Below are 27,975 nucleotides of genomic sequence, written 5' to 3' on the forward strand. Positions count from 1 at the left end.
TTTTTTTTTTTTTAAATCAAGGGGCTCTACTAAAGGTCTGTGATTATTTTAGTGGACAGTTTCCTTCCTGATTGCATACCTGCATGTATATTTTCAAGAACAGCATTAAATAAACGTTTAAAGAGACTACGACTTCTTAAATTTGCTAATCTTCAGTAACAAAGTTTTTAAAAGACTCTTTATGTAAACAAATGCCCTTTAATTCAACCCAAGTCAACCATTATGTGACAGGAGAAAAGAAAGGGCCACGGAGAGACAAAGGACTGAGGGGAAAGTGCCAGTGTCAAGTGACCTTACAGCTCTCCTCAGTGCACGCAAGCTGTGACCACGGTTTCAACAGCAAATTCTCCTAAAAGCATTCGTGTACAACCCTCATTTTACCCTTCTTTTGCTGGTGTCTGTTATTCAGTGGCTCCTCTAATCCTTGCAACCTAGACAAGATTCCTTACAGGTTTCCTAACCTTGTGATTATCAAAATCTCCCAGAAAGCTTTTTAAAAGTACAGATTGTTCAGCCTCACCCTGAAATGTCCCAATTCAGCAAGCCTTAGCTGGCACAGCTAGATTTAGAAACCACTGCTTTGGACTATGTGTGGAGATGGTAACACACTGAACATATTAAAAATGAGAACACACAAACCTGAATATTGATCTTGCCCCACTGCCACTCCCGACAAATGAATCCTGCTTTGTAATCAGAATGTTTTCAATGCCAGTTCATTAGAATTTTCCACAAAAGACTAATAGTTATTTTTCTTAAGCACAGTACTTTAAAACACAGCAAACCAAAGTTAATAGATTTCAGCACTTGCTTTTATAGCTCAAAATACCCAGATATAAATGATTTGGGAGCTAAAATGAAATTCCTAACCAGAGCAGGAGGAAAAAAGCCTATGGAATTTCTAAAGTCCATCAATTTAATTCCCTTAACTGAAATAAGCAAACAAACAGGAAAGGTACACTGCACCAATCAATGTAGTAAAAGGATACACTGTAAACAAAACTTCCGGATATGTGACTGAATAAAATCAAAATGTTCATCTCTGTAGTCATGTTCTTTCTCCAATACACTAATGGCATCACACTGTGGAGAAAATAATTAAAAGAAACAAAACCCCAATAATAACAGCATTAACTTTAAATAATCAAAGTTAAATATAATGATTTCGATAGTTCAGTTTTGGGTGGGGGAATATCACAAAACTATCACACTGATAAGGTGACCATCAAAATATCAGAACATCAATTACTCCTGTCTAAGATTCTTTCAGGTGGAGATAAGACTAAGGAATCATTTTATTTCTTTAAAAAGTATTAACGTCCATGGTGTATTGAATGTGGCAAAAATACCAAAGAGAAAGTTTTAGTACATAGAGAATGAAGACTCACAGGACCCACAAATGGATGCTCATACTTGCTGACTCAACCACTTATGACCTAAACGAAGTTTTTAAGATCGAAAATCTATTCTATAAAACACTCTTTATAGCCAGGGAGTCTGTACATTTCCCTATTTCCCTCTTTGATTTATTATAAAGTGTATACAGTGACAGAACTAGTTAACAGAATTTTGATAATAGCAATCCTATCACAACCTCTTTAGTAAATAAATAAAAAACCCTCGATAACTGCATATCAACTTTACATAATGAGTGGTGGTAGACACTGAAGTTGATTTTAAGTACATAATCTTCCGATATTAGAATATCAGTGTATCACAATTTAATGTGGCAAAATACATTTTATAAAAATTAGTACTGAAGTTATCATCTTACCTGTATTATTTCTACTCAACTTACTGTACAACAAAGTCTAATTGAAATTAAGAATATGAAATTCAATCACAAGCAGAATATGTGAAGTAACATTTTCTTTCAAAGGCACTATGATTAAGATCACAAAATCAACATGTGATTATCATTCCATATTTCAAACTATTATTTCTATTTGTTAAGAAAAATTATCTAGGAAAGCTAATGTGCCAACTCCAAAAGAAGGCTGGAAAACAAAATGGTTGCTCATCCACGGTTAACACCAGTAGTAGAATCTCTAGGAAGGAAGCTAACCTTTGTGCAAACTACTAGTACTGGGATGCCCAAGTTATGTGTAAGTGTGTCCGCACCCAGAGGTAAAACCACACTGTCGTCTTTATCTTCCTGTGACCCGGTATTTCTTCTCTGAGGAGAGGCTGGAAAATCTTCTCCCGGCTCTACATATTCTTGGAAGTCTCTAATCACTGAAAATCAAAGTAAATAATTTAATACATGGTTTAGAAATTGCTTTATTTCAGCAGGTAGCTTTTTCTGCCATAATCTAAATACGTATTTTACGAGAGTTTGTATTTAGTGTTATGTAAGAGAAGATACAAGAAGGGTTTGAGAAATCTGTTTCAAAGACAGAACAGAAACACCAGACTCACATTAATTATGAGGAGGCAGAGTACAACAATTGAGTAGGCTCCAAAGAGTAGGGTTCAATGTAAGCTGGTTCTGTCTGGGCAAATTACTTTGGGCAAGTCACACTCTAGCTTTGCCTCTCTATATTCTCTAATTCACAAAGCTCACTGAAAGGATAAAAAAATGGGTGTGCATGTGTGGGGGGGGGGTGCTCCACAATTTAAAAGACCTAGATGGCTTTCTTTATTTTATTTTTTATTAAAAAAATTTTTTTTTAATGTTTGTTTATTATTGAAAGACAAAGACAGAGCGCAAGCAGGGGAGGGGCAGAGAGGGAGACAGAATCCAAAGCAGGGTCCAGGCTCTGAGCTGTCAGCACAGAGCCCGACACGGGGCTTGAACCCACAGACCATGTGATCATGACCTGAGCCGAAGTCAGATGCTTAACTGACTGAGCCACCCAGGCGCCCCTAGATGACTTTCTAATATTACTTTCCTTTCTCTAAAGCTCTTTACTCAGGTCTTCTCCTTTTCACCTAGGTACAATCTTGGGCCATATTCATTCTGTAACCCTGGTAAAAATTAATGATATTACCAGCGCTGATAAATTTTTAGAACTCATTTGCAAGACTGTCACAACCTTCACTTAACAAAAATTCAATGTAAATGTATTAAGAACCTTAACAATGTATACTTTGACTCAGTGATTACTCTTTAAGGAATTCTCAAGGAAATAATCAGTGATACAGGATTTCTATATAAGGCTGCTTTCCATGTTTAAAAGCAAAATAACAAATCTGGAAACAAATGATTCACAGCATAGGATTAAAACTGTATATGAGGGAATTCTTTTTAAATTTTTCTTAATTTTTATTTTTTAGAGAGAGAGAGAGAGAGAGTGTGCACGAGCAGGGGAGAGGGGCAGAGGGAGAGAGAGAAAATCTCAAGCAGGCTCCATGCTTGTGCAGAGCCCAACGTGAGGCTCGATCCCATGACCGTGGGATCATGATCTGAGCCCAAGTCAAGAGTCTGATGCTCAACCGACTGAGCCCCCAAGCACCCCATGTGTATGAGGGAATTCTATACAGAATCATAAAGAAGAAAATGATCTTAAACTTACATGGGGTCAAGGAAGAGGGAACCTTGAATAGTTGAGTACAGTTCCTTCAAGAACACAGGGGCATGCATACAACCTTAGCAGACCTGGTAGCTATTACCCGTCAAATCAAAGGGTGAAATCTAACAGTGTTAGATTTTTTTAGCATATACCAGAGTTAACTGATTCAGTAGTCCGGGGTGGGGCCCAAGAATGTGTATTTCTGACAAACTCCCAGCTGTACTGATACTGATGCTGCTGGTCCTGGGACCACAAACTGAGAACCACTACCGTAGTATAAACTTAGCGGGGAAAAAAAAAGACCTATAGGCAATGGCCAAACAGGGAAAGAGAGGTACAGATTAAAAGCAGTTAGACATCTTTTTCAGGAATTTAGGACACAGATTCTCCTAAGTCTCTACTATTTCCTTGCATATAAATTCCAGTAAGCTGTTAATCTTCTTCTAAAAATTATTATCAGTCAACAATAACAAAGAAAAGCAGATTCCATCTGCATATTTTCTTAAGCAAAGGCATTGGCAAATGAAGAACCCTCAATGAAATTAAGAACTGTGACAACTAACTTACAATTTGTTAGAGATAACCCTTGTTATCATAATTTATCTGAAAACTTCCAATTTACATGGGTATGTACAAAATATACACTTTGTAAATCATAAAACCAGTTTAACATTTTTATATTTACGTTGTTAACATTTTTGGGGCACATTTCATGTCGACAACGTTGATAAGAGTGCTTTATTTACCAAGAAATGAAACTGCTGAAAATAAAGAGCTGACGAAAGATTCAAATCTTTTTAATCCTGAAAATCTACTTCCCAAATGAACATTTATGGCCCTTTGGCAAAGGAGAAAAGGCACCTCTACTAAGGAGTCTGCCATTATATATAGTACAGGTTTCCAATTTAAAACTACATTAAAACCTAGCACATCAAATTAAATTTCAAAAACAGTAGTCACATTATGTTTCCTTCACTGAATCTTACTCAAAGTCAAAAATTGCTAACAATTACAATAGCTAGGATATCAGGTGTCTGAAATCTATATTCGTATTTCTAAACTACTCACACTTTTGTTCCATTTCTTTCATTTCTTCAGGAGGAATTTTCAACTTGTCAATATGTTCTCTAATAACACTTGCCCATTTCTGTAAAGAATCCAAAGCAGTCCAAGGCTTTGACATATCAACAACCAGCATAACTAGAGTGTCCTTCAGAGAAATGGCATCCAGTGAAAATTTCAGGAGGCCCTTGTGATACAGGTCTCCATCTAAGATCCATACATTACATCTTGTTTGATCTACAAGAGACAAAAAAAGTTACCAAGGCAACTGGATTAAGTTATGTCATTATCCAACTAACAATACTACTTGGTATTCTAGGGCATCTCCACAAAGGATGGCTCCTTTGACAAGGTTCAACTCCTTAGATCACATCTATCAATTTAATAAAGGCCTAACAAATTTTCAGGAAGATAATCTAACTGCCAACACAAAACACCAGCAGCCTCTACTTCTTGTTTCTCAGTCCCAAATCACAGGCTGAATAACATGTTTCTATTCTTACCATCAGCATAGAGAGCCATGCACGTACCAGATATCATACACAAAAATGAGAAGGCACGCGACGTATACAAGAAAAGAACAGCTGATCAGATTGAAAAAAGCTGGGAGGCAGATGACATTTTTTGTGTCAAAAATGAGAAGGTGAAAAGGGATTGGCAAAACAACCACAGGATACTATTATTTCACTATTTGAGGGAAAACGAACTGAAAAATTGAGATTGTTGAAGGATGGCAAGGAAGCTACAGTCTGAACACTAGAATATCTTAAGATGTTAAAAAAATACCACTAGAAGAATTCTAATCCCAAGCCAATAAAAGTTATGTCCACACATAAGTGGCATGACACAGCAGGACTCCTAGTAAAAGATGACACACTAAGAAAAGTCAAAGACTAAAATGAGCAGGCAGTGCACCTCAGAAAGGCCTCAGGAAACTTGGTTTACATACAAACGACACTCACCATCTCGGTCTTCATCGTGAACATTGAAGTACAAATATTCCAATCCTCTTCCTTTCTTATACTCTTCTATTCCCTGAATTTTTCTTATTAAGCTTGTTTTTCCAGCTCCATCTTCACCTGTAAAAAAGGACAATCCTTTTTAATTATAATACGGATTATTTAAGGATGCTTTTTAGTGTCAAGTGAAAAACCCAACTGGCACTAGCTTCAACCAAAAGGGTAATTTGATGAAAGATATCTAGGTAACTATAAAGTTGAAGATGCTGACTTCCCCTCCCGGATTCTTTGTCCTGGTGTCTCTGCCCTTGCTTTTAAAAGTCTAGTTCTATCCTATTACAAATGGTTTCCTCTGTGGGTATTTTTCACGAAGTTCAACTTTTATGTCATTCCAGTTTCATCTAAAAGGAACAAAAGACTCTCTCTATTGGCTTTCAGTCTGAAGAATCTCAGGTAAAGACTCTTAACTGGCCCAGTTTGGGTCATGTGCCCACCCATGGCCCACTCATGGAGGATGGAAGATGCATCAAAATTGACCAGGCGGGGAATTGTGGCTATAGCCTCACCAAAACCATGAAGTCGTAAGAAATATTAATAAGGGAGGGGTAGAGGTAGTAAACTGAGTAAGAAGAAGGGTACAGGGAACGTAGAACAGACAAAAATAAAATGTAGACTGAAAAAATATTAATAGCAAAAACACAAGAAACAGCAAGTACTGGTAAGGATGTAGAGAAAAAGTAACCCCCATGCACTGTGGGTGGGAATGCAAACTGGTACAGCCACTGTAGAAAACAGTATGGAGGTTCCTCAAAAGCTTAAGATGGAACTACCCTACCGTCCAGTAATCACACTATGGGGTATTTACCCCAAAATGCAAAAACACTAATTCAAAGGGATACATGCACCCTTAGGTTTATTGCAGCATTATTTACAATAGCCAAATTATGGAGGTGGCTCAAGTGACCATCGATAGATGAATGGATAAAGATGTGGTGTGTATGTATATAATTCAGCCATAAAAAGGAATGAAATCTTGCCATTTGCAACAACATGGATGGAGGCTGGAGTATAATGCTAAGTGAAAAAAGTCATAGAAAGACAAATACTGTATGATTTCATTCACATGTGGAATTTAAGAAAACAAATGAGCAAAGAAAAAAAACAGAGAGACAAACCAAGAAACGGACTCTTAACCACAGAGAACAAATGGTTCTGATGGTTACCAGAAGGGAGGAGGTGGGGGATGGGTGAAATAGGCGATGGGAATAAAAGAGTACATGCATCATAACAAGCACTGAGAAATGTATAAAACTGCTGAATCAGTATATGGTACACCCGAAACTAATATAACATTGTTATGTTAATGATAGTGGAATTAAAACCAACAACTTAAAGCGTGCCTGGGTGGCTCAGCGGGTTAAGCATCTGACTCGATTTCGGCTCACATACATGATGATCTCATGGTTCGTGGGATTGAGCCCCGTGTTGGGTTCTGCACTGACAGCACAGAGCCTGCTTGGGATTCTCTTTGCCCCTCCCCCGCTTGCACGCCCTCTCTCACTCTCTCTCAAAATAAATTAACATTTAAAAAAATAAAAAAATAAAGGACTTAATAGAAATATTAGCAGCAAGAAATTATGTGATTTAAACTTGACAAAAGTTTAAAAACTTTAAAACTAGGCTGGCTACTATTTGATGTTTTGGTGAAGATTTTTTAATATCATAAATCTATTTAAATACTCCCTATTACCATCTCATGGACTTAGTTATTTTTTTTTAATTTTTTTAACGTTTATTTACTTTTGAGAGATGGAGAGAGAAACAGAGTGTGAGCTGGAGAGGGGCAGGGAGAGAGAAGGAGACACAGAATCCAAAGCAGGCCTCAGGCTCAGCTGTCAGCACAGAGCCCGACGCGGGGCTCAAACTCATGGACCGCGAAATCATGACCCGAGCCAAAGTCGGATGCTTAACCGACAGAGCCACCCAGGTGCCCCGTGAACTTGTCTCGTTATTAGCAGTATCATGTTAATAGTACTCATAAATGTGAGTTTCTTAGATCTAAGGACTTATTCCTGGAGAACATTCACGAGTTCTTTGAAAATTTAAAAATTGTTTTCATGTTAAACTTAAAAAAACTATGTAAGTCTTGGATCTTCTGAATGACCATCTTTATAACTAAGTGTTGCCACAGACTGCAGTAGTCACTTCTGCATAGGTGTTTATAATCCTACTGGTGACAAGCTGAGGCCAAGTAATGCAGACAGAACACAGACAAGACACACAGACCTGTCAAACTTAAAGTACCCTAGAGTAGAGAGTACTATATTCAACTGAACTGGCAAGACTGGTTCTTTTTATGAACTATTTTCCAACACTTCATAGCAAAAACTGTCACCTTAAAAAGGCAATGAAGAACTCGTCATTAAATGAGTACTTCTTTTTCAGCACTATTTTTGCAGTACTATTAAAATGGTCCGTCAAAATAACAGACTGGATTGAAAATAGTAATATCTATGATAATGCCAATGATTATACCCATGATGACCCATCATGCTTAAATGGAAATAATAAAGTTAACCAGTAAAAAAGAGAATATATAAATACTTCTGCTATTAAACCCAACACTGGCATTTAATTTCTGCAGAAAATTTGTTATACTGATTGCTAATTTGAATTTTTTCAATTCATTTCACTGGACTAATCATTCTCAAAAATGTACCAGACTCACCGGGGGGCTTATTAAACACACATTGCTGGGCTTCGCCTCCTGGGTTTCTGATTCAGTAAGTTTGGGGTGGGGTCCAACAATCTGCATTTCTAACGAGCAACCAGTGCTGCTGATGCCGCTAGTGTGGGGACCACTAGCGTGGAGTGCTGGTGCCGCTAGTGTGGAGGAACCACTCCATTAGACATTTACTACATTAAGCACCAGGAGTACAAAGATCCTTATGTCAAAGTCACTGTCCTCTAGGAGGCTGACAAACTGGAGAGGGAAAACAAATAGATGATTTCAAGATACTGTCATTAGGTCTATACTGGAGATACGCAACAACCGGGAGGCCAGCCCTCAGGGAATATCCTCGTCTTGCCTGGAAGTCAGAAAGGACTTTGTAGAGGTGGCAGGTAACACTATAGCCAAGTCTTGTAGTATTAATGAGCCATGGACAGCTAATCATCCCAGGAAGTAAGGAAAGCATATACAGAGGCCTGGAGGCAAAGAAGTGTTTGTCCTTCTACAAAGGACAGATAATTTGAAGAATGTTAGGATGTGAGGGGAACAGAAGCCAGAAAGTGAGAACAAGTACAGAATGCCAGATCATGAAGGGCATCTTATGCCAGGCTGAGAAGGTCACACTTTATCCTGAAGATAACAGGGAGCCACTGGCAGTATTTAAGTATTTTAGAAAGACCTCTATGGCGACAGTATGGGAGACTGGTAAGTTTAGGAGTTAGGAGACTAGGTAACTCGGTATTACTGGAGTCCTAGCAAGAAATGAGGTAGGCCTGAACTAAGGTTAATAGCGGTGGGGACAGCTGTACTCAAGGCAGACTTGGTTGGGAGCTGGCAGACAGGAGGAGGAAGACACAGAAGTCCGAGAAGGCTCTCTCTCGTCACTGCTTCAGGAACATCGCCCTCTGCTACTCTACCACTTAACCTCTGAGGTGGCTGGTCCTGAGTCTTCCTTGCAGGCTGCTCTTCCATCCCTACCCAACGTCTGTACAATCCAGGGTTCCTTCCTCAGCCTTCTACTCTTCTCCCTCTGAATGTAATTCCAGGAGAAGCTCTGAAGACGACTTCTGTACTCCCTATAATCTGGTGACCCATGGATTTCTTTCCAGCCTTAGCCTCTCCTGAACTGCTAACTGGTCATCAATACTTGGATGTCCCCTAATACCAGATATTTCATTTGCAAAGATCTTCTCCCATTTGATAGACTGCCTTTTAGTTTTGATGATTTCCTTCACTGTGTAGAAGCTTTTTATTTTGACATTTATTTTTGCTTTTACTTTCCTTGTCTCAGGAGACATATCTAGAAAAATGCTGCTACAGACGCTGTTGAAGAAATTACTGCCTGTGCTCTCTTCTAGGAATTTTATGGTTTCAGGTCTCACATTTAGGGCTCTAATCCACTTTGAGTTTATTTCTGCATATGGTGTAAGAAGGTGGTCCAGTTTGCAGATAGCTGTCCGGTTTTCCCAATACCAGTTGTTGAAGAGACTGTCATTTTCCCCTTGTATATTTTTCCCTCCTTTCTTGAAGATTGACCAGATAATTGTGGGCTTATCTCTGGGTTTTCTATTCTATTCCATTGATCTATGTGTCTATTTTGGTGCCAGTCTCATATTGTTTTGATTACTACAGCCTCGTAATATAAGTTGAAGTCTGGAACTGTGGCACCTCCAGTTTTGGTTTTCTTTTTCATGACCACTTTGGCTATTTGAGGTCTTTTGTGGTTCCATATAAATTTTAGGACCGATGTTCTAGTTCTGTGAAAATGCTGTTGATATTACAAAGATGTAGTCTTGTGCTACTGCTATACACATCTTCTAATCACATTATTTGTTAGGGTTTTTTTCTTTTTCTCCCTTTTTAGATCTTTAAGCATTTAACCCCTGGCCTCTGCCTGGTTGTCTTCTCACTATATAAACATGCTACTCAAAAGTGAACATTCACTAAATTCTTAGCACACTCCAATCCGTTCCCCATCCTGCGGCTTGAGTGATCTTCCTGAAACAATTTCCTCATGCCACTTCTGCCTCTTAGGACCCTTCAGGGTATTCTAGTTAATAACATACGAAAGCTCAAATATTTAGAGTGAAGTAAACTAATATCAGGAACTTACTTTGTAATGCATAAAAAAGGGTGGAGCAGTGAAACATTTATTGATAAAGCAAATACAGTTAAATGTTAACGGTAGAATCTAGGTTTGGGTATATGACTATTCACTTCAAAATTCCTCCAACACGCTTGGAATTTCCATAGGATGTCAGAAAAAACCCTCAGGGTCCTCCTGCTGCCCTTAAAAAAAAATTTTTTTTAATGTTTATTTTTAAGAGAGAGAGAGAGAGAGCGCACGTGACAGTGGGGGGAGGTGCAGAGAGAGGGGGAGAATCCAAAGCAGACTGCAGGCTCTGAGCTGTCAGCACAGAGCCCGATGCTGGGCTCGAACTCACGGACTGAGAAATCGTGACCTGAGCCGGTCAGACACTTAACCAACTGAGCCACCCTGGTGCCCCTTCCTGCTGCCCTTGCAATAAAGCCCAATATTCCTTACAAAAGCCACTTAATCCTTCTGCCCCTCGCTATATCCCATTTCCCACGACCCACATGCTAGTCTCCAGGTCCTGCAGAGCCAGACAGGGTGCAGTCTCCCAACTCTGAGTCTTCACACGTGCTGTCACTTCTTTCTGGAATATTCTTCCCTTTCCCTCACATCTGGGAGAACCCCAGCTTATCCTTCCGGTCTCCATTTAGTTTCCTCTAGGAAGCTTTCTTTGCCTCCACGAGTCTGGTTAAGCACTCTTCCTCATACTCGCAAAAACACACTGCACACTTAAAGACACTTCAGTGTAATGTGTCAGCTCATTTATGGGTTTCCTTCAGGGGAATGTCAGTCTGCCAAGTCTGTCCCCTTCATTCAACAAATATTCTTTGAGCAAGTTCTCTTAACAGTAAGCAGGATATAAAGTCCTTGCATTTAAGATACTTAATTATCCTATTCTTTTTTTTTAAAGTTTTTAAAAATAAATTTTGAGAGACAGAGAGCGAGAGCATGAGGCGGGTAGGGGCAGAGAGAGAAAGAGAGAATCCCAAGCAGGCTCTGTGCTGACACAGGGCTTGATCTCATGAACTGAGCTGAAATCAAGAGTCCAACGCTTGCTTAACTGACTGAGCTACCCAGGCACCCCGAAATTATCCCATTCTTAACAGGCACTGTCCCTGCTTGTTCAACAAAAACAAAAACCATGTTGTCTTAGTCTCTTTGGGCTGTTATAACAAAAATACCATAGGCTAGGTACCTTTTAAACAACACAATTTATTTCTTACGGTTCTGGAGGGTAGGAAGTTCAAGATCAAGGCACTGGCAGATCTAGTGTCTAGTGAGGGCTTATTTCTCGGTTCGTAAACAGCTGTCTTCCGTGTCCTCACACATCAGAAGAGGTAAGAGAGCATTCTGGTGTCTCTTTTATGAGGGCTCCATTCATGAGGCCTCTGCCCTCATAACCTAATCATCTATAAAAGACCATACCTCCTAATGCCATCGCCCTGTGGGGTACAATTTCAACCTATTCATTTGAGAGGTACACATTCACTGTGTAGCACGCACCATATAGTCAGAAGATCCTTTACCAATATTCATTATCTCTTAATCACGGCTATAGTCTCTATTTTCATAACTATACCCCATCTATAATAGCTTGTCCTGGGCCTTTACCCACAATCTATTACAATAATTTATTCACTCGTATCTATAAAACTCAAGTGGTTACCTCTCAACAATAACACATCAATTAATTGTGTAAGCTCATAATACATATCTCCTTCACTAAACTTAGAAAAGCTTTCTAGTCATTGGAGCTGGCAGTATTCAGCTGCCTTGCTCCAGCCAAGATGAACGATGTTTGACACTACTAAAAAGTCCATCATGAACCCTTTCTCTTTATTCTATTATGCAATTAGAAGGATTAAAACATATTAAAATTCAGGATACCTCTATTTGGCATTGACAGACATCTAAAAACCATCTTTACTGGCCAAACCATTCAAGAAACAAAAGTCACTGAATTCCAAGTTATTTTTGGAAAACAAAACAGTAACCTAATAGTTTGAAGAGTGAAATAAAAGAAAAATAACTATTTACATACTTAACTCCGAGCAATTAATATACCTTTAAAGTGGCAATTAGGGCAATGGGGACTATGTGGCTTTAAACCTAAAGCAATCTACAGATTCAATGCAATCCCTATCAAAATTCCAGTGGCATTTTTCACAAAAATAGAACAAACAATCCTAAAATTTGTCTGGAACCACAAAAGACCCTGGGTAAGCCAAAGGAATCTTGAGAAAGAAGAACAAAGCTGAAGGCATCATGCTCCCTGACTCTGAACTCTATTACAAGCTACAGTCATTAAAACAGTTAAGGTATTGGCGTAAAAACGGATATATCAATGGAACAGAATAGAGAAACCAGAAATAAACCCAAGTGTATATAGTCAATTAATATATGACAAAGGAGCCAAGAATATACAATAGGTAAGAGGTAGTCTCCTCAATAAATGATGTTGGGAAAAACTGGACAGCCGTATGCAGAAGAATGAAACTGGACCACTATCTTATACCAAATACAGACATTAACTCAAAATGGGTTAGACCTGAACATAAGACCCGAAACCATAAAGCTCCTAGAAGTTAACACAGGCAGTAAGCTCCTTGATACTGGTCTTGGCAATTATTTTTTTTTAATTTTTTTCTTATGTTTTATATATGAGAGAGAGGCAGAGAGTGAGTAGGGGAGGGGCAGAGAGACAGAGACAGAATTAGAAGCAGGCTCCAGGCTCTGAGCTGTCAGCACAGAGCCCGACGTGGGGCTCGAACTCACAAACCGTGAGACTGTGACCTAAACTGAAGTCAGACACTTAACTGACACTTAACAAGCCACCCAGGTGCCGCAGCAATTATTATTTTTTTTAATCTGACTCTAAAAGCAAAAGCAACAAAAGCAAAATAAACAAGTGGGACTACATCAAACTAAAAGGTTTTTACACAACAAAGGAAACCATCAACAAAATAAAAAGGCAACCAAATGAATGGGAGAAAATATTTCCAACGCCTATATCTCATAAGGGGTTAACATGCAAAATGTATAAAGAATGCATACAATTCAATTAGCAAAAAAACAAACAATATAGTTAACAAAATGGGCAGAAAACATGAACAGACATTTCTCCAAAGAAGACCCAAAAGGCACATGTAAAGATGTTCAACATCACTAGTCACCAAAAAAAATGCAAACCAAAACCACAATGGGATATCACTTCACAACTGTTAGAATGGCTAGTATCAAAAAGATAAGAAAAAACAAATGTTGGCAAGGATGTGGAGAAAAGGGAACCCCTGTGCCCTGTTGGTGGGAGTATAAATTGGTACAGTCATTGTGGAAAATAGTATGAGGTTCCTCAAAAAATTAACAATTTTGGTATTTTGACCATATGATCCAGCAGCTCCACTCTTGGAAATTTATCCAAAGAAAATGGAAACACTAACTTGAAAAGATACATGTACCCTTATGTTCACTGCAGCATTATTTATAACAGCCAAGATAAGAGAACAACCTAAGTATCCACTGATGGATGAATGGATAAAAGAAGATGTGAGATACACACACACAATATTATTCAGCCACAAGAAAGAATGAAATTCTGCCATCTGTGACAACATAGATGGACCTTGAGGGCATTATGCTAAGTGAAATAATTCAGATAAAGAAAGACAAATGCAGTATAATCTCTCTTACACGTGGAATCTAAAAAAAAACCCCAAACTCCTCAAGCTCATAGATACAGAGAACAGATTGGTGGTTGTGGGACGGGGCGGGGGTGGGGGTGGGGCTATGGATGGAGGGCATCAAAAAGTGAATTTAAAAAAAACAAGCATTCAGGGGCGCCTGGGTGGCTCAGTTGATTAAGCATCCGACTCTTGGTTTCAGCTCAGGTCACGATCTCACAGTTCCTGAGTTTGAGCCTCAGGTTCTGAGCTGACAGTGCAGAACCTGCTTGAGATCTCTCTCTCCCTCTCTGCGCTGCCCCACTCTCTGTCTCTGTCTCTCTCAAAATAAATAAACTTAAAAAAAAAAAAGTACTCAATGCTAAATACATAAATAAAAAGAGCAAAGACAAAAAAAAACCTCCCCAGAAATATAGGAATTTTCGGGTGACTTTTTTGACACTAAAAGGGCATTACAGTACATAAATCAATGACACAAACTACTCAAATCACATAAACACTTCTGAGAATCACTTAGACTGAAAGCTTAAAATTCTAAGCCATGGAGAGCATGGAGAAAACTAAACAAATAAAATAAAAATTCTCTCTAATGACCAAACCATTGAGGAAACAAAAGTCACTAAATTCCAAGTTATTTTTGAAAAAACACAGAGTCTAATGGTTTGAGCAGTAAAATAAAAGAAAAATAACTACATATGTCCTTCATTCTATGCAATTAATATATCTTTAAGGTGGCAAGTAGGGCAATGGGGCCTGTGTGACTTCAAAAAATGTTGAAAGAATTCATCTACCTGTCATGAATAAACTGTTAAGAAAGCTTTATCTTCAGTTCCTCGGCCTTCAGCTGGCAGTGAAACAGACATACTAGCTTTAAGTGTGCCAGCCAAATAGTTAATGATCTGTAAACATACACTTACACAAGTACTGAGAGTTCCTGTTTAAATAGACTAAGATGAAAGTCCTTCTATAAAGAGCCCTTTAGTGATGATGTTAAAGTTATTCTCTAAATATTTCATCTAAGTTTGCGGTTTATATTAGATTTTCTTAAAGAGGACATATTTGAAAGATGTTTTTTAAAGCAAACAGAACTATTTAATTAGATCTAATTATATTCTAATAGAGCTATTTTCATGTCCTCATCCAGGTGCTGGGAAGCTTTTTATGTAAAGAACTAGATAGCAAATATTTTATTTTTTTTTTTAAGGTTTATTCATTTTTCAGAGACAGAGCGTGAGCAGGGAAGGGGCAGAGAGAGAGGGAGACACAGAATCCGAAGCAGGCTCCAGGCTCCGAGCGGTCAGCACCGAGCCTGACGCGAGGCTCAAACTCGATCATGACCTGAGCCGAAGTCGGACACTCAACTGACTGAGCCACCCAGGCGCCCCTAGATAGCAAATATTTTAGGCTTTGCAGTTCACATAAGGTCTCTATCACATATTCATCTTTGTTTTTTCCCCCCTCCATCTCTTTAAAAATATAAACTATTCTTGGTTTGTGGCTATACAGAAATAGCCTATGGGCCAAACCCTGTCCTAGTGGATGAACCAAAGGAAGAAAGATCTGTTGATTTGATTACAGTGAAATTCCCCACAGCAAATAAGCCTGTATTGCACATTATCTGTCTGAGAACTGTTCAAAAAAGTCACTCTGTGAGCGCTTGGATTTGTAAGATCCAAGCACTAAAAGAACCCAGTTTTACTTTTTAATTTTTTTAAGATTTTATTTTTAAGTTTATTTACTTTGAGAAAGAGCGCGTGCAAGTGGGCGTGGAGCAGAGAGAGGGAGAGAATCCCACACAGGCTCCTTGCCTGTGCAGAGCCCGACGCCCCACGCGGGGCTTGATCTCACAAACTGTGAGATCATGACCTGAGCCAAACATCAAGAGTCAGATGCTTAAAAGACTGAGCCACCCAGGCACCCCTTAAAATTTTATTTTTAAGTAATCTCTACACACAACGTGGGGCTCGAACCTACAATCCCAAGATCAAGAGTAGCATGCTCTTTCAATTGAGCCAGCCAGGTGCCCCAAAAGAACTTCAGTTTTAGCATAAAGCAATAATGGCCATCAATTCTTACTTCTTTTCAGCTCAAATTAGAAAACCAAATTGATTATAAAAGAAAATCTCCATGAACTCCACCAAAACATATAGGGGTAAAGGTGTGCTTGTAATACTGTTCTATCTCCCCAACAGATCTCTAATTCAACACCAGATATAACATCCATAAATTTTATAATGACAATTTAATTAACAGACTTAGAAATGGGATGAGTCAGAAGATGTGATTTCTAACTGTAACAATACCGTAACTAGTTGTGTAAACCTGGACAAGTCAAGTATTTCCATTTGCTCCCATCTTCTAAATAGACGAGGGTAAAACCAGACAAAATTTATGGTGATGGATTTAAAGTTCTGTAACTATTATCCTTCATTACTTCTTGGTTAGTGATACACCAGAAATAAAGTTCTTTTATAAGACATCAACAGTGTATTAAAAGATACCATAAAAACATGAATCACACGAAAATGAGCTATCAAAGCTAAACACTTACGTACTCACAACACGTTAATAACAGCCATCTTGAACACTTCCAGTGTATGCCACTGTTTGAAGTGTTTTTACAAACATCATCTCATATAATCCACATGGTAATCCTAAAAGGTAAATAGCATAATTTGAAAGATCAAGCAGTGTGTTAAAGAAGGGGCAGAATTAGAATCCAGCAATGCTCCTGAACACTACAGACATTGCCATTGTTCCTGGAGCAGCGTCTAGGTCTAGTCGTCTCCACTCAGGATAAGCAGGAATGCCAAAAGGCAAAATAAGCGGTACTCTGCCTCCCTTTCCTCCCAGTCTCCTCTCCTGCTGGCATGGAAGGCTGACACACTGTGCCTGCTCTTCTTGCTTTGCACAAGTTTATGTGCCCGATACCTGCTTTCTACACAGAGCTTTGCTGCACGTCTCCACACCTATATTGGATCCACCATGGTCTACAGCATCATGATAATCAGAACAGAAGGAAATCTAGCCTGCCGTGTTCCTTCTTTGTCCAGGTGAGATATCAACATTGTGAAGTTAACCTTTTTTTTAATTTGGCCTTGCATGATGTAAAGTAAATCATCTTATTTTGTCTGAAAGCTCTGGTGACAAGAGCCATAAGGGGTCTTCACCGAACTACTCTTGGACTCCTACCTTCTGCATGGCCTTCAGAGGTTACCTGGATGACCCTTGCCAGCTGAGGCAAGGGAGGAGATGCTGTTAATCAGCTGTAGCATCTGAACCAGTGGTTGTAAGTAAACATTTATGCATGGCTGTTCAAGACTACATCCCTCTAACATAATATCAAGGAGTACATGCGTAGTGGAAAGTTAGACAAGCCCAAAGTTGAATCCTAGCTCAGCTGTGTAACCTGGGGCTTAAAACCCTCTTCTGTAAAAAAGTAAGCATGATACATAATAAAGCAAAACACCCAAGTAACAGGCATAACACACGATGTTCCCATCCCATCTGTTGGCCAAAGTCCTACTTTTGAATATCAGCATTCAGTAATTCACATTAAAAAGTAGAATTTGGGGTGCCTGGGTAGCTCAGTCGGTTAAGCATCCGACTCTTGATTTCAGCTCAGATTCTCATGATCTCACAGTTTGTGAGTTTGAGCCCCACATTGGGCTTCGTGCTGAAAGTGTAAAGCCTGGAGCCTACTTGGAGTTCTGTCTCCCTCTCTGTCTGCCCCGCCCCTGCCCCTGCTCGCTCGTGCGTGCTCTCTCTCTCTCTCACAAATAAACATTAAAAAAAATTTTTTTTGATAGACTTTATCCTTTATTATTTCTCTCACTTTCACACTGACTAGACATGAACTGAAAACCACTGAGCTTAATTCAATAAACATTTACAACAGCCAATAAATGCTAATACCAATGGTTATTAACAGTTCCTATGCTCCAGGTCAAAGTCACACTGAAGTAATAGTTTTTAATCAACAAATATGCTATACATTCTACAGTTAAACTGCTGTTAAATTAAGATGCCAATTTTTAACCTATCTACCAAATAAGATTAAAATGAATAATCCTTAGTGTTAGCAATGGTGCTAGACAAATAAGAACTCTCTTATACCGATGGTAAGAATGTCAAATGGTACAACTTTCCTAAAAGAGTCGTTAAAAAAAAATAAAAATAGAAAAAGACTGTTTGGCAATAGAAAGAAAGACTCCAAAGATAAATACTTTTGACCTAGCCATTCCACTTACAGGAATTTATCCCAAAGATAATATTGGGCAAGCAGAAAATTAGATGTAACAATAATAATCTCTCATAAATTATAATTATGGCATAGCTAAATATATTATTCAGTCACTAAAAGGGAGAAACCAAGTCTATTGTCATAAAATACATAAATTAAAAAATCTGATTTTTCAAAACAGTATGTAGGATATGAGCCTATTTGTTTAAAAAACAAATATAAAGGGGCGCCTGGGTGGCTCAGTTGGTTAAGTGTCTGACTCTTGGTCTCAGGTCAGGTCCTGAGCTCAGGGTTGTGAGTTCAAGCCCTGCGATGGGTTCTATGCTGGGCGGGGAGCGTACTTAAAAAAACAAAAAACCCCACAAATACACACACATCTAGAAAAAATGAACACGGTATCTTCAGGTGGTAGGATCATGTGTTATTTTCTTACCTTCATAATTTTTTTCTCTCACTGGGACAAGAAACATGTATTACTTTATAATTTAAAATAGTGACTTCCAGGGGTGCCTGGGTGGCTTGGTCAGTTGAGCATCCCAACTCTTGATTTCGGTGCAGGTCATGATCCCAGGGTCATGAGATTGAGACCCAAGATTCTCTGTCTCTGTCTCTCTCTCTCCCCGTCTCTCAGTTCCTCTCCCTGCTAGTGCTCTCTCAAATAAATAAAATAGTGACTTCCAATTTTGAGAAGAAAATGCTTTAAGACATAATTTCTTTTAGTTCTTTTTATTTATTTTTAAATGTTTATTTATTTGGGAGAGAGAGTGCACAGGAGGGACAGAAAGAGAGAATCTCAGGCAGGCTCCACACTCAGCAAAGAGCCCAATGTGGGGCTTGATCCCATAAACCTGAGATCACCTGAGCGGAAATCAAGAATCAGACACAGGCTCCTGGGTGGCTCAGTTGGTTAAGCGTCTGACTCTTGATATTGGCTCAGGTCATGATCTCACGGTTCCTGAGTTCGAGCTCCACACCGGGTTCCTCATTGACAGTGCAGAGCCTCCTTGGGATTCTCTCTCTCCCTCTCTCACCCCCCTCTCCTGGCGCTCTCTCTCTCTCTCTCTCTCAAAAATGAATAAACATTAAAAAAAAAAAAAAAAGTCAGACACTTAACTGACTGGGCCACCCAGGCACCCCTCTTTTAGTTCTTTTAATCCAAGTATAAAAAAAACCTCAGTTAACAGATCAGAAGGTTGTGATTTATCCACAATCCCACAGCTTCAAATGGTAGAAGGGGCTGCTCTACCTGGTGCCTCTAGGTGAGGTTCCATCAACTTGAGCTGTCTTGGCCTATTCCACTAGGTTTTGGCTACTGTAACATGCTTCCTTAGTCTGTAGCCCCCAGTGTTCTTCCCCCCCCCCCCCGTTTCTTAGCAAAATTTTATTCAGATATCAGCTTTCCTGCAAAATCTTAAGCAACCTATTTAGTAATTATTTCGTACTGACATATTTTATTTCACTTTGAGTCTTTACCCACAGAAGTTTATAAGCTCCTAGAGGGCAGGGATGGAGTCCTGTTTATGTATTTTCCACAAATAATTCAGCAAAGCATTTTATACGTAGCACGTTCTAATAATGTTTGACAAAGAAATGAAAGAAGACATAATCTGTTTTTACCCCTGATTTTTTAAGTACAATAAAGCCTCAAAAGATCAGACCATGGTCACTCACTTACTGGTCCTTTCTTTTTCCTAACTCAAGCTGTACCCCTTATTCACCTGTGCTCAAGCTCTCTCTCACACGAACTCCTCTTAACACCTCTTACACCCCTGTTCAGACTACGCACCTAGCTGGAATAACAATGATACGTAAATAAAAGCTGTTCACCATTCATTCAACATTGATTTACTGAGCCCCTATCACGCACCAAACATCATATTCCATCAGCCAGAAACCTCTATTAACTGGCATCTGTGCTTACTGACAAAACTGATGCCCATAATACCCTAAAGCAGGAGTCTACAAACCTCAGCACACAGGCAAAATCTGGTCTGCTGCCTGTTTTTGAAAATAAAGTTTTGTTAACCACTGCCACACCCATTCATCTATTTATGAATTACTTATGGCTGTTTTGGGGCTATAAGGGCAGAATTGAATAGTTACAACAGAGACCATATAGCTCACAAAGCCTAAATTACTTAGTATCTGGCCCTTTACATAATAGGTTGCTGACTCTGACTACTGTAAAATATCAATATGCCACCGGAGTCTCAAAACACTCTATATTTGGCATATTTTTAATAGTGGTAACACATAACATGCAGTAAATAATTTTGTTAATTCTTGAAAAATTACTAATCCGGGGCACCTGGGTGGCTCAGTCGGTTGAGCGTCCGGCTTCGGCTCAGGTCACGATCTCACAGTCTGTGAGTTCGAGCCCCGTGTCGGGCTCTGTGCTGACGGCTCGGAGCCTGGAGCCTGCTTCCGATTCTGTGTCCCCCTCTCTCTCTGCCCCTCCCCGACTCATGCTCTGTCTCTCTCTGTCTCAGAAATAAATAAACATTAAAAAAAAATTAAAAAAGAAAAAGAAAAATTACTAATCCAATATCATCCATATCAGTACCCAATACGTGGTAACATTCCACTCTTTGCATCATATTCCCATAACCAGTCATTCCTAAAAAGAGCATTAACATACTTCCAACTGATAAAAATCTGTGTTTTCTAGAAGTCCTGGAACTTTGACGATCTTTGATCCCAGCTCCTCACAAGTTAAGAGTTTCAGACTGAATAGTCTCATTATTTTCAAATTTAGTCCTCACACAGAAGTTACTTCTCTGAACAGATCTCTGGTTCCACCATGTATCTTGAGGTTTCCTACCAATAATTCAAGCATAATAGAAGCTATTTTATTCCTGAAAAGAATGACTGTTTCAAACATACTTCCTGAAGATGCTCAGCATTTTGTGGGGCTTTGTTGGCTGCACACAATCCTGGAATGGCGCCTTCAGGGAAAAATAGACTCTAGGCTTCTTCCCTGGGTGGAATCAAACAGCCACATTTACAAGGAAAAATAAAATTTTTTTTTTTTTTTAAGATTTTAAGCAATGTCCACACCCAACGTGGGACTCAAACTTACAAACAGGAGATCAAGAGTCACATGCTCTACAGACTGAGTCAGCCAAGCGCCCCAATACTTTAAGCTCAACTGCAGTAGTCCTCGAAATATTTCTTTAAAAATATTTAATAACCTGGGGCACCTGGGTGGCATACTCATTAAGCACCTGGCTCTTGATCTTGGCTCAGGTCGTCATTTCACTGTTTTTGAGTGTGAGCCCTGAATCGGGCTTTACACTGATGGGGCAGAGCCTGCTTGGGATTCTGTATCTCCTTCTCTCTGCTCCTCCCCCATTTGTGCTCACTTTCTCTCTCTCTCTCATTCTCTTTCAAGATACATAAATAAAAATAAACCTAAAAATATTTAATAACCCACAGCTTTGGAATTAAAAAAAATTACAGAATGTGGTATCAGACAAGATTTCAGAGATCACTAAATCCAAATATATTAATTTATAGATGAAACAGATGAGGCTTACCTGATTTACCCAAGGGCCAACTAGTTTTCATTAATTTATGTTGGCCTCAAATCATAAAGTTACACTGATGTTCTATTTATAAGCCAGGCACTGGGCCGGGGGGCCAAGATTACAAATGTATCTTAGTAAAATGATGAATTCATTTAATCTAAATCAATGAGATTTTTTTGCAGTGAAACACATGCATCAGAGAATCACATAAAATTCTTTTTTTTTTTTTAATTTTTTTAATGTTTATTTATTTTTGAGACAGAGAGAGACAGAGCATGAACGGGGGAGGGGCAGAGAGAGAGGGAGACACAGAACCGGAAGCAGGCTCCAGGCTCTGAGCCATCAGCCCAGAGCCCGACGCGGGGCTCGAACTCACATACCGCGAGATCGTGACCTGAGCTGAAGTCGGACGCTTAACCGACTGAGCCACCCAGGCGCCCCTCACATAAAATTCTTTTATATAAACTGTTTAACATCCTACTTTTCCTACAAAGAAAGCTCTCCTTTCTTTTAGGGAGACAGTCCAATGTATAGGCTAAGAATACTGGCTCTGGAGGAGCCTGGGTGGCTCAGTCGGTTAAGCATCCGACTTTGGCTCAGGTCATGATCTCACAGCTTGTGAGTTCAAGCCCCGCATTGTGCGCACTGACAGCTCAGAGCCTGGAGCCTGCTTCAGATTCTGAGGCTCAATCTCTCTTTGTCCCTCCCCCGCTCATACTGTTTTTCTCTCTCTCAAAAATAAATAAAAACATTTAAAAAAAGGCGGGGGGGGGGGAGGTACCTGAGTGGCTCAGTCAGTTGAGTGTCCGACTTCAGCTCAGGTCATGATCTCATGGCTTGTGAGTTCGAACCCCATGTCAGGTTCTGTGCTGATAGCTCAGAGCCTGGAGCCTGCTTCAGATTTTGTATCTCCCTCTCTCTCTGCCCCACCCCTCAAAAATAAATAAACATTAAAAAAAGAAAAAGAAAGAAAAAGAATACTGATTCTGGAGGTAGGCTACACAATTTAGATTCTTGATGTTGGCTCTGGCTGTGTAACCTTAGGGCAATTTACTTAACAGCTCTGTTTTGCTTCTTGATCTTTAAGGGGGTAATCAAATTCTGGAAACAATCTTCACATAGCTGGTACATATAAGTGCTCTATAATGTTAGGTACTATTATTTTCCTTAGGGAGTTTTCTTAACAAAACATAGGAAAGTAACCAAGATATGGAGTAAGTGCCCTTTAAAAAGCAGCTATTAAAATATAATTGCAATCACTGTAGTAAAAGTTGATTAAATATAAAGGGTAAAGAGGAAAAAATAGTTTTTCAAAGGACAATTTATAAGTTAAATCCTACTTAAAGTACATGCACTAGAAGTTCTGCCTTTACTATTAAAAACTTCACCGAAGCTCATTCTCAAAATCTTTCAAGAAAGAAAATGGTTAAACACTAATGTCACAGTGTTTCTGGGTTTCACTAAGGGTCTGGCTTCAGTAGATTAAATGACCCCTTAAACACAAATGTCATGGCCCAGTGGTGTGCCCCAAGAAGCTTCAGCCTAGAATCCAACAAACATATGGATTTTACTTTATAACAATTACTAGTGCTTTTACTCAAAGATAGCCTTTTTAAAAAGTTATGCAATAGGAAGAATATGTGGCACTCTCTCCCTTGCAAGGACTTATATCAAGTTGGGAAGCCATGCCAGAGTCACAGAACACAGGGTCTTAAAAGCTGTGTGACCTTGGAAAACTCACTTAACAGGTCTTTAAAACTCATTATCTCATCTACAAATTGGTGCTAACAACATCTACGTCTCAGATTTGGAGGTGGTGAAAGAAGGGGGCAACTGAGGAGATAAACTAAGATTTATTTATATGAAAATGCTTTGAGAATGGCTCATAGACATGTATACACTTCTGGTCCCAATCCTTTTCTCCCATAGGCAGGGGGAGGAGAAAGCATGTAGCAAGCTAAGGTAAACTGCGATTTGCATTGCGATAAATAAACCTTGATCATTGTTCCCATTTCAGGTTGTTTCTGGAATAGCAAAACCTTGCTACAGTCTCAGTTTTTGTTTTTGTTTTTTTTAAATACAGGATTCCAGAGATCGCCATAATTCATGAAAAACACTTGAGGGCCAAGCATCCTCCTGCCTAGCACCCTCAAACTCATAACAAAGAAAACCACAATTCCTATTTATACATTTCTTCCCTCCACCAGCACAGATTGAATGCTGCCAAACATGTGATGGTAAAATATCTTTAAGAAATCTTTAGAGGTATTTTAAAAAGTTAATCCTATTTATGTAATCAGTATAAAAATTTGCTCTTCCAGAGCTGAAAAGGACTTTGATGAAAATTCCAATAGTACTCAAAGAAAAAATTTAAATTTCAAGCTTTTGTAACCTGATACTAGACAGAGCCTTACAAACTATTAAGCTCATAAGGAAGGAAATTTAATCTATTCTAAGTATGGAAGGATAGAAGTGTCTGGGGCCTCTAAGTACACTCGGTCGCATACACTGATCCAGTGTCAAAGGCAGGTTAAAAAGGGGGTTAAAAGAAAAGCATGGTGCAACCTCAGCACAAATTAGGAACATCAAAAATGAACAAAACTGTCAATTTTGTTTCGCCACAAACAGAACCATCTAATAGTATCTAACACATACGAATAATTAGGGGGAACTTGCAAAATGAAAACAAAATGCAGGAATGTTATCCTCACAATGACAGTATTTGAAAAGAAGTCTTATTTAACTGAGAGTAATTAAAAATAATCCACTTCAATGAGGTCACAGTAAATCCATTTCAGGTTAGTAACTAAGAGTAATTTGTTTAAATTAGTAAACTTAAAACACTTTCGGGGATTTTTTTTTTTTTTTTGCTTTTGGAACCTAATCTATCTCTGCCCTATTAAATATCACTTACGTGGACACTAATTGAATATTTAAAAAAAGAATTCTGATAAAATATCTTCTAATTCAGTTGACAGAAATCCATCACAAAAGTCACTGTGCTGCTACCACTTTACAAGTATTATCTCATTCAGTCTTCCCCATAACCCTAAGAGGGAGGCATTATTATTTCTATAATATCCATTTTAAAGATGAAGAAACTGAAGTCTGTAGACATCAAGTAACTTGTTTAAGATTATAAGGCTGTGACTGAATCCAGGTTAATCTGCAGTAGGTACTTTCAATCACATTAAAAACAAAGTAAAACTAATTTTTCAACTAGCTCCATGCAACTTTAAAGAACATCAAGAATCACATATTCAAGATTGGCAGTATTCATGAAAAATAATTTGTTTCTACCTACACATTTCTATTAAAAGCAGAACCTATCAAGTAGCAATTGACTTCTTTGTTTCCTTTCCTGTTTTAGATGTACATAAAACTAGTCTTGAGACACCAACACCAAAGTTTTAAAATTTAACCATCATTTCATAAGCCAAGACTCAATATCTCACATTTAAAGAATATGAAAGAAAGGTTTTCTGTAAATGACTCAGAAGCTAAGCCTGCAAAAATGTGAATCAGTGATTTATTCTCCCTCAATATCCTCTGCGCCCACCCTCAGAATCAGTAAAGAAACAAAATACATAACTTCCAGAGAGCAGAGGAAATACAGGAGAATTGAGACATTAGACCATTTCTCCTTATTACAATCATTTGGCTCGAAGGAACTGGAATAGTAAGGTGTTCTATCGCCTTTTACAAATATCAGAAGTATAAGTGACAATTAAAAAGGCATCTGCAATAAGCGTCCATTGTACCCGAAAAGCTGAATCAAATAAGAACATTTATCACGATTCCCAGGTCTCAATTTCTAGCTTCCCTGTCAATTATACAAAGAGTCAGCTATTAATTATTAATGGCATGCCATTTGCACTGGAGCTCTTGAAAAGAGCCTCCTGCTACTAATTTTTGTTATGAAAGAAAAACCGTCCTTCTTTTCTAGGGAAACCACAAGCCTCTACAATCCCTCAGATGGGATATCGCATTCTGTCCTTCCCACAGGAGACTGTCAGGGCCACCTCGCAATGAAGGGGAGGAGGAAGGGCTCAGGGGAGGGCGGTCCCCAAAGGTACCGGGGCCGGGGTCCCCGTTCCCCTGCTCCTCCAGCTGTCAGCGACCGGTCCGGCGGCGGGGCGGGGCGGGGCCAGGCCCGGGAGTTCGCACAAAGCGAGCGAACGGGCGGGCGGACCCTGACCCGGGCCGGGGTGGGGACCAGGCGGGGCGGAGCGAGGCGGGGGACACTTACCCAGCAGCAATACGTTCTTCCCTGCGGGGAGCTTGGAGCGCGAGCGGGTGGAGACCTCGCTGAGGATGCAGGACCTAGCGGGGAGCAAGGCGCACGCTGAGGCCGGGGGCTGGGACCCCACGGCGGGAGGGACGACCCGGCCTCGGCGCGCTTGAGTGGGGGCTGCCCGAGAACGCAGTGGCCTGGGCCCGGCGCCGAGCTTCGGCGGGCACGGGATCCCGAGGTATCCGCAGGGCCGGGAGTGCCAGCGGGGACCCGGGGAAGGGTGGGGTCGTTACCAAAGGTTCTGCCCGTCCTCGTCGTCGCCTGCTGCGGCGCCGCCGTTGCCCGATGTTAGCTCGTTAGCCAAGGGGCCGCCTGCGTAAGTGGAGGCTAATCCCGGCGGAGAGGAACCGAAGGAGCCGACTCGCCCCACAGCCGCCATCTTGGTCGGGAATCACACCACTCCCGGCAAAGCTGAATGAGCTAGGCGGCGGCGGCGGCGGCGGCGGCGGCGGCGGCGGCGGTGGCGGCGGCGGGAACCCGGATATGGAGCGTTCGGCACACGGGAGCGGGGCGGGGTCTGCGGAGGTGGAGCCGCGGGCCCTGCAGGGACTGACGGAGCGAGGGAGGACGCACTGCGCATGCGCTGCTGACTGGCGGGCGCGCGTAAGGAATGCGCGTGCGCGGGCGACCTGGCTGGCGGTTGCGCTGCAGCCCCAGTTCTGAACTCAGAGTAGTGAGGCGTCTCCCGCCCCCCACCCGCAGCCGTGGGCTGCAGCACAGCCGGTTGGGGTGTGTCAGGTGAGCAGTGCTCCCTCCCACTCTTCAGTCGGGTCTACAAACCCCGCAGCCGGCGTGGAATTCCTGCACTGTCATTGCTGTCCCCCCGCCCCCCCCAACCCCCGATTCAGACTGAACGGCGGTCACCCGCCTACACCGACACTTCCCCCGTGCCAAGATGCGAACGGGCCGCCCCGCCGCAAAAGAGGCTTTGTGCAGCCCGTGTCCGGAGAGTTACTGCGGTCCCAGATTTCTGGGCTCTCTACTTTGCAATCTCACGTGGCGCCGTGTTCCTCCGTCTTGACCCCACATCTGGAGCAGATTCTCCCAGCCCCTGAGCAGCTGCGTGACAGAAAAAGTATTGACAGGGCTTCCTTTAATAATAGTCTCGAAGTTTTTGTAGGAGATGCTCCGTGTGAGATTTGACAAGACCCAGTAGGTGAGTCATCCATATATCCAGTCAACAGACGTTTATTCAGCACTTACTATGGCAGGCACAGTTGGCACTGGGCATACGCAGATGGAAAAGAACCTAAAGTAGCCCTAAAATAACCCCCTCTCTATCATAACTTTACTGGCTGAATTTATTTGAATGTCTGAGCCCTGCCTCCGGAAGAGTTGGTGGTTTTAAGGCTCTGTCCTGGTACACCTTGTCAGAGCCTTTGCTTAAAATAGTCCAGCTCTTTGTACATTATTGCTGTCATATTTGAAGATCACTTGCTGATATGCAATCTGATCGTTGCTCTTAGGCTAGTGAAAAAATCCACAGCTAAAGACTGTATTTGTTCTACATTAACAGTACAGTTAGAAGCCTAGAAGGCTTTGGAGACAGGTTATCAGTAACCATAGGCCATTTCCTTAACCTCTCTGAGTCTCAGTTTCCTTATCTGTAAGATGGGGATAAAAGGACCTAGAAAATTTATGAAGATCAAACGGGATGATTCATGTAAAATGGCTTAGAACAGTGACTGACAAATCTTGAGTGCTTGATACATGTTTATTATTAATGACTAATGTTTTCCTTTACTGTTCAAACCATTCATATCTGACCAATCCCTAGAATTGATGGGCCTAGTGAACTCCGACAGCTAAAACTCTTCATTTTTTGTTAGTTTGTATGGTTAGGAAAGGAACTAGAACCCAGTCTTGGGATCC

The 27,975-nt window shown here is 40.4% G+C and overlaps 1 protein-coding gene across 1 annotated transcript in view; it reads right to left on the reverse strand.

The window, feature by feature from the left end:
- Positions 1 to 26,621, reverse strand: part of DYNC1LI1 (dynein cytoplasmic 1 light intermediate chain 1) — a 38,942-nt gene extending 12,321 nt beyond the window's left edge. The window contains exons 1-6 of the mRNA XM_042998990.1: positions 26,337 to 26,621; positions 26,059 to 26,132; positions 5,537 to 5,653; positions 4,581 to 4,811; positions 2,066 to 2,235; positions 990 to 1,083 (exon numbers count right to left, since the gene is read on the reverse strand). Of these exons, the coding sequence (XP_042854924.1) occupies positions 990 to 1,083; positions 2,066 to 2,235; positions 4,581 to 4,811; positions 5,537 to 5,653; positions 26,059 to 26,132; positions 26,337 to 26,482 (832 nt within the window). The 5' untranslated portion in view covers positions 26,483 to 26,621. The remainder of the gene's footprint in view (positions 1 to 989; positions 1,084 to 2,065; positions 2,236 to 4,580; positions 4,812 to 5,536; positions 5,654 to 26,058; positions 26,133 to 26,336) is intronic.
- Positions 26,622 to 27,975: the final 1,354 nt, after the last annotated feature.

This window comes from Panthera tigris, chromosome C2 (genome assembly GCF_018350195.1).
Source record: "Panthera tigris isolate Pti1 chromosome C2, P.tigris_Pti1_mat1.1, whole genome shotgun sequence".
In the NCBI taxonomy this organism is placed as follows: Eukaryota; Metazoa; Chordata; class Mammalia; order Carnivora; family Felidae; genus Panthera; species Panthera tigris.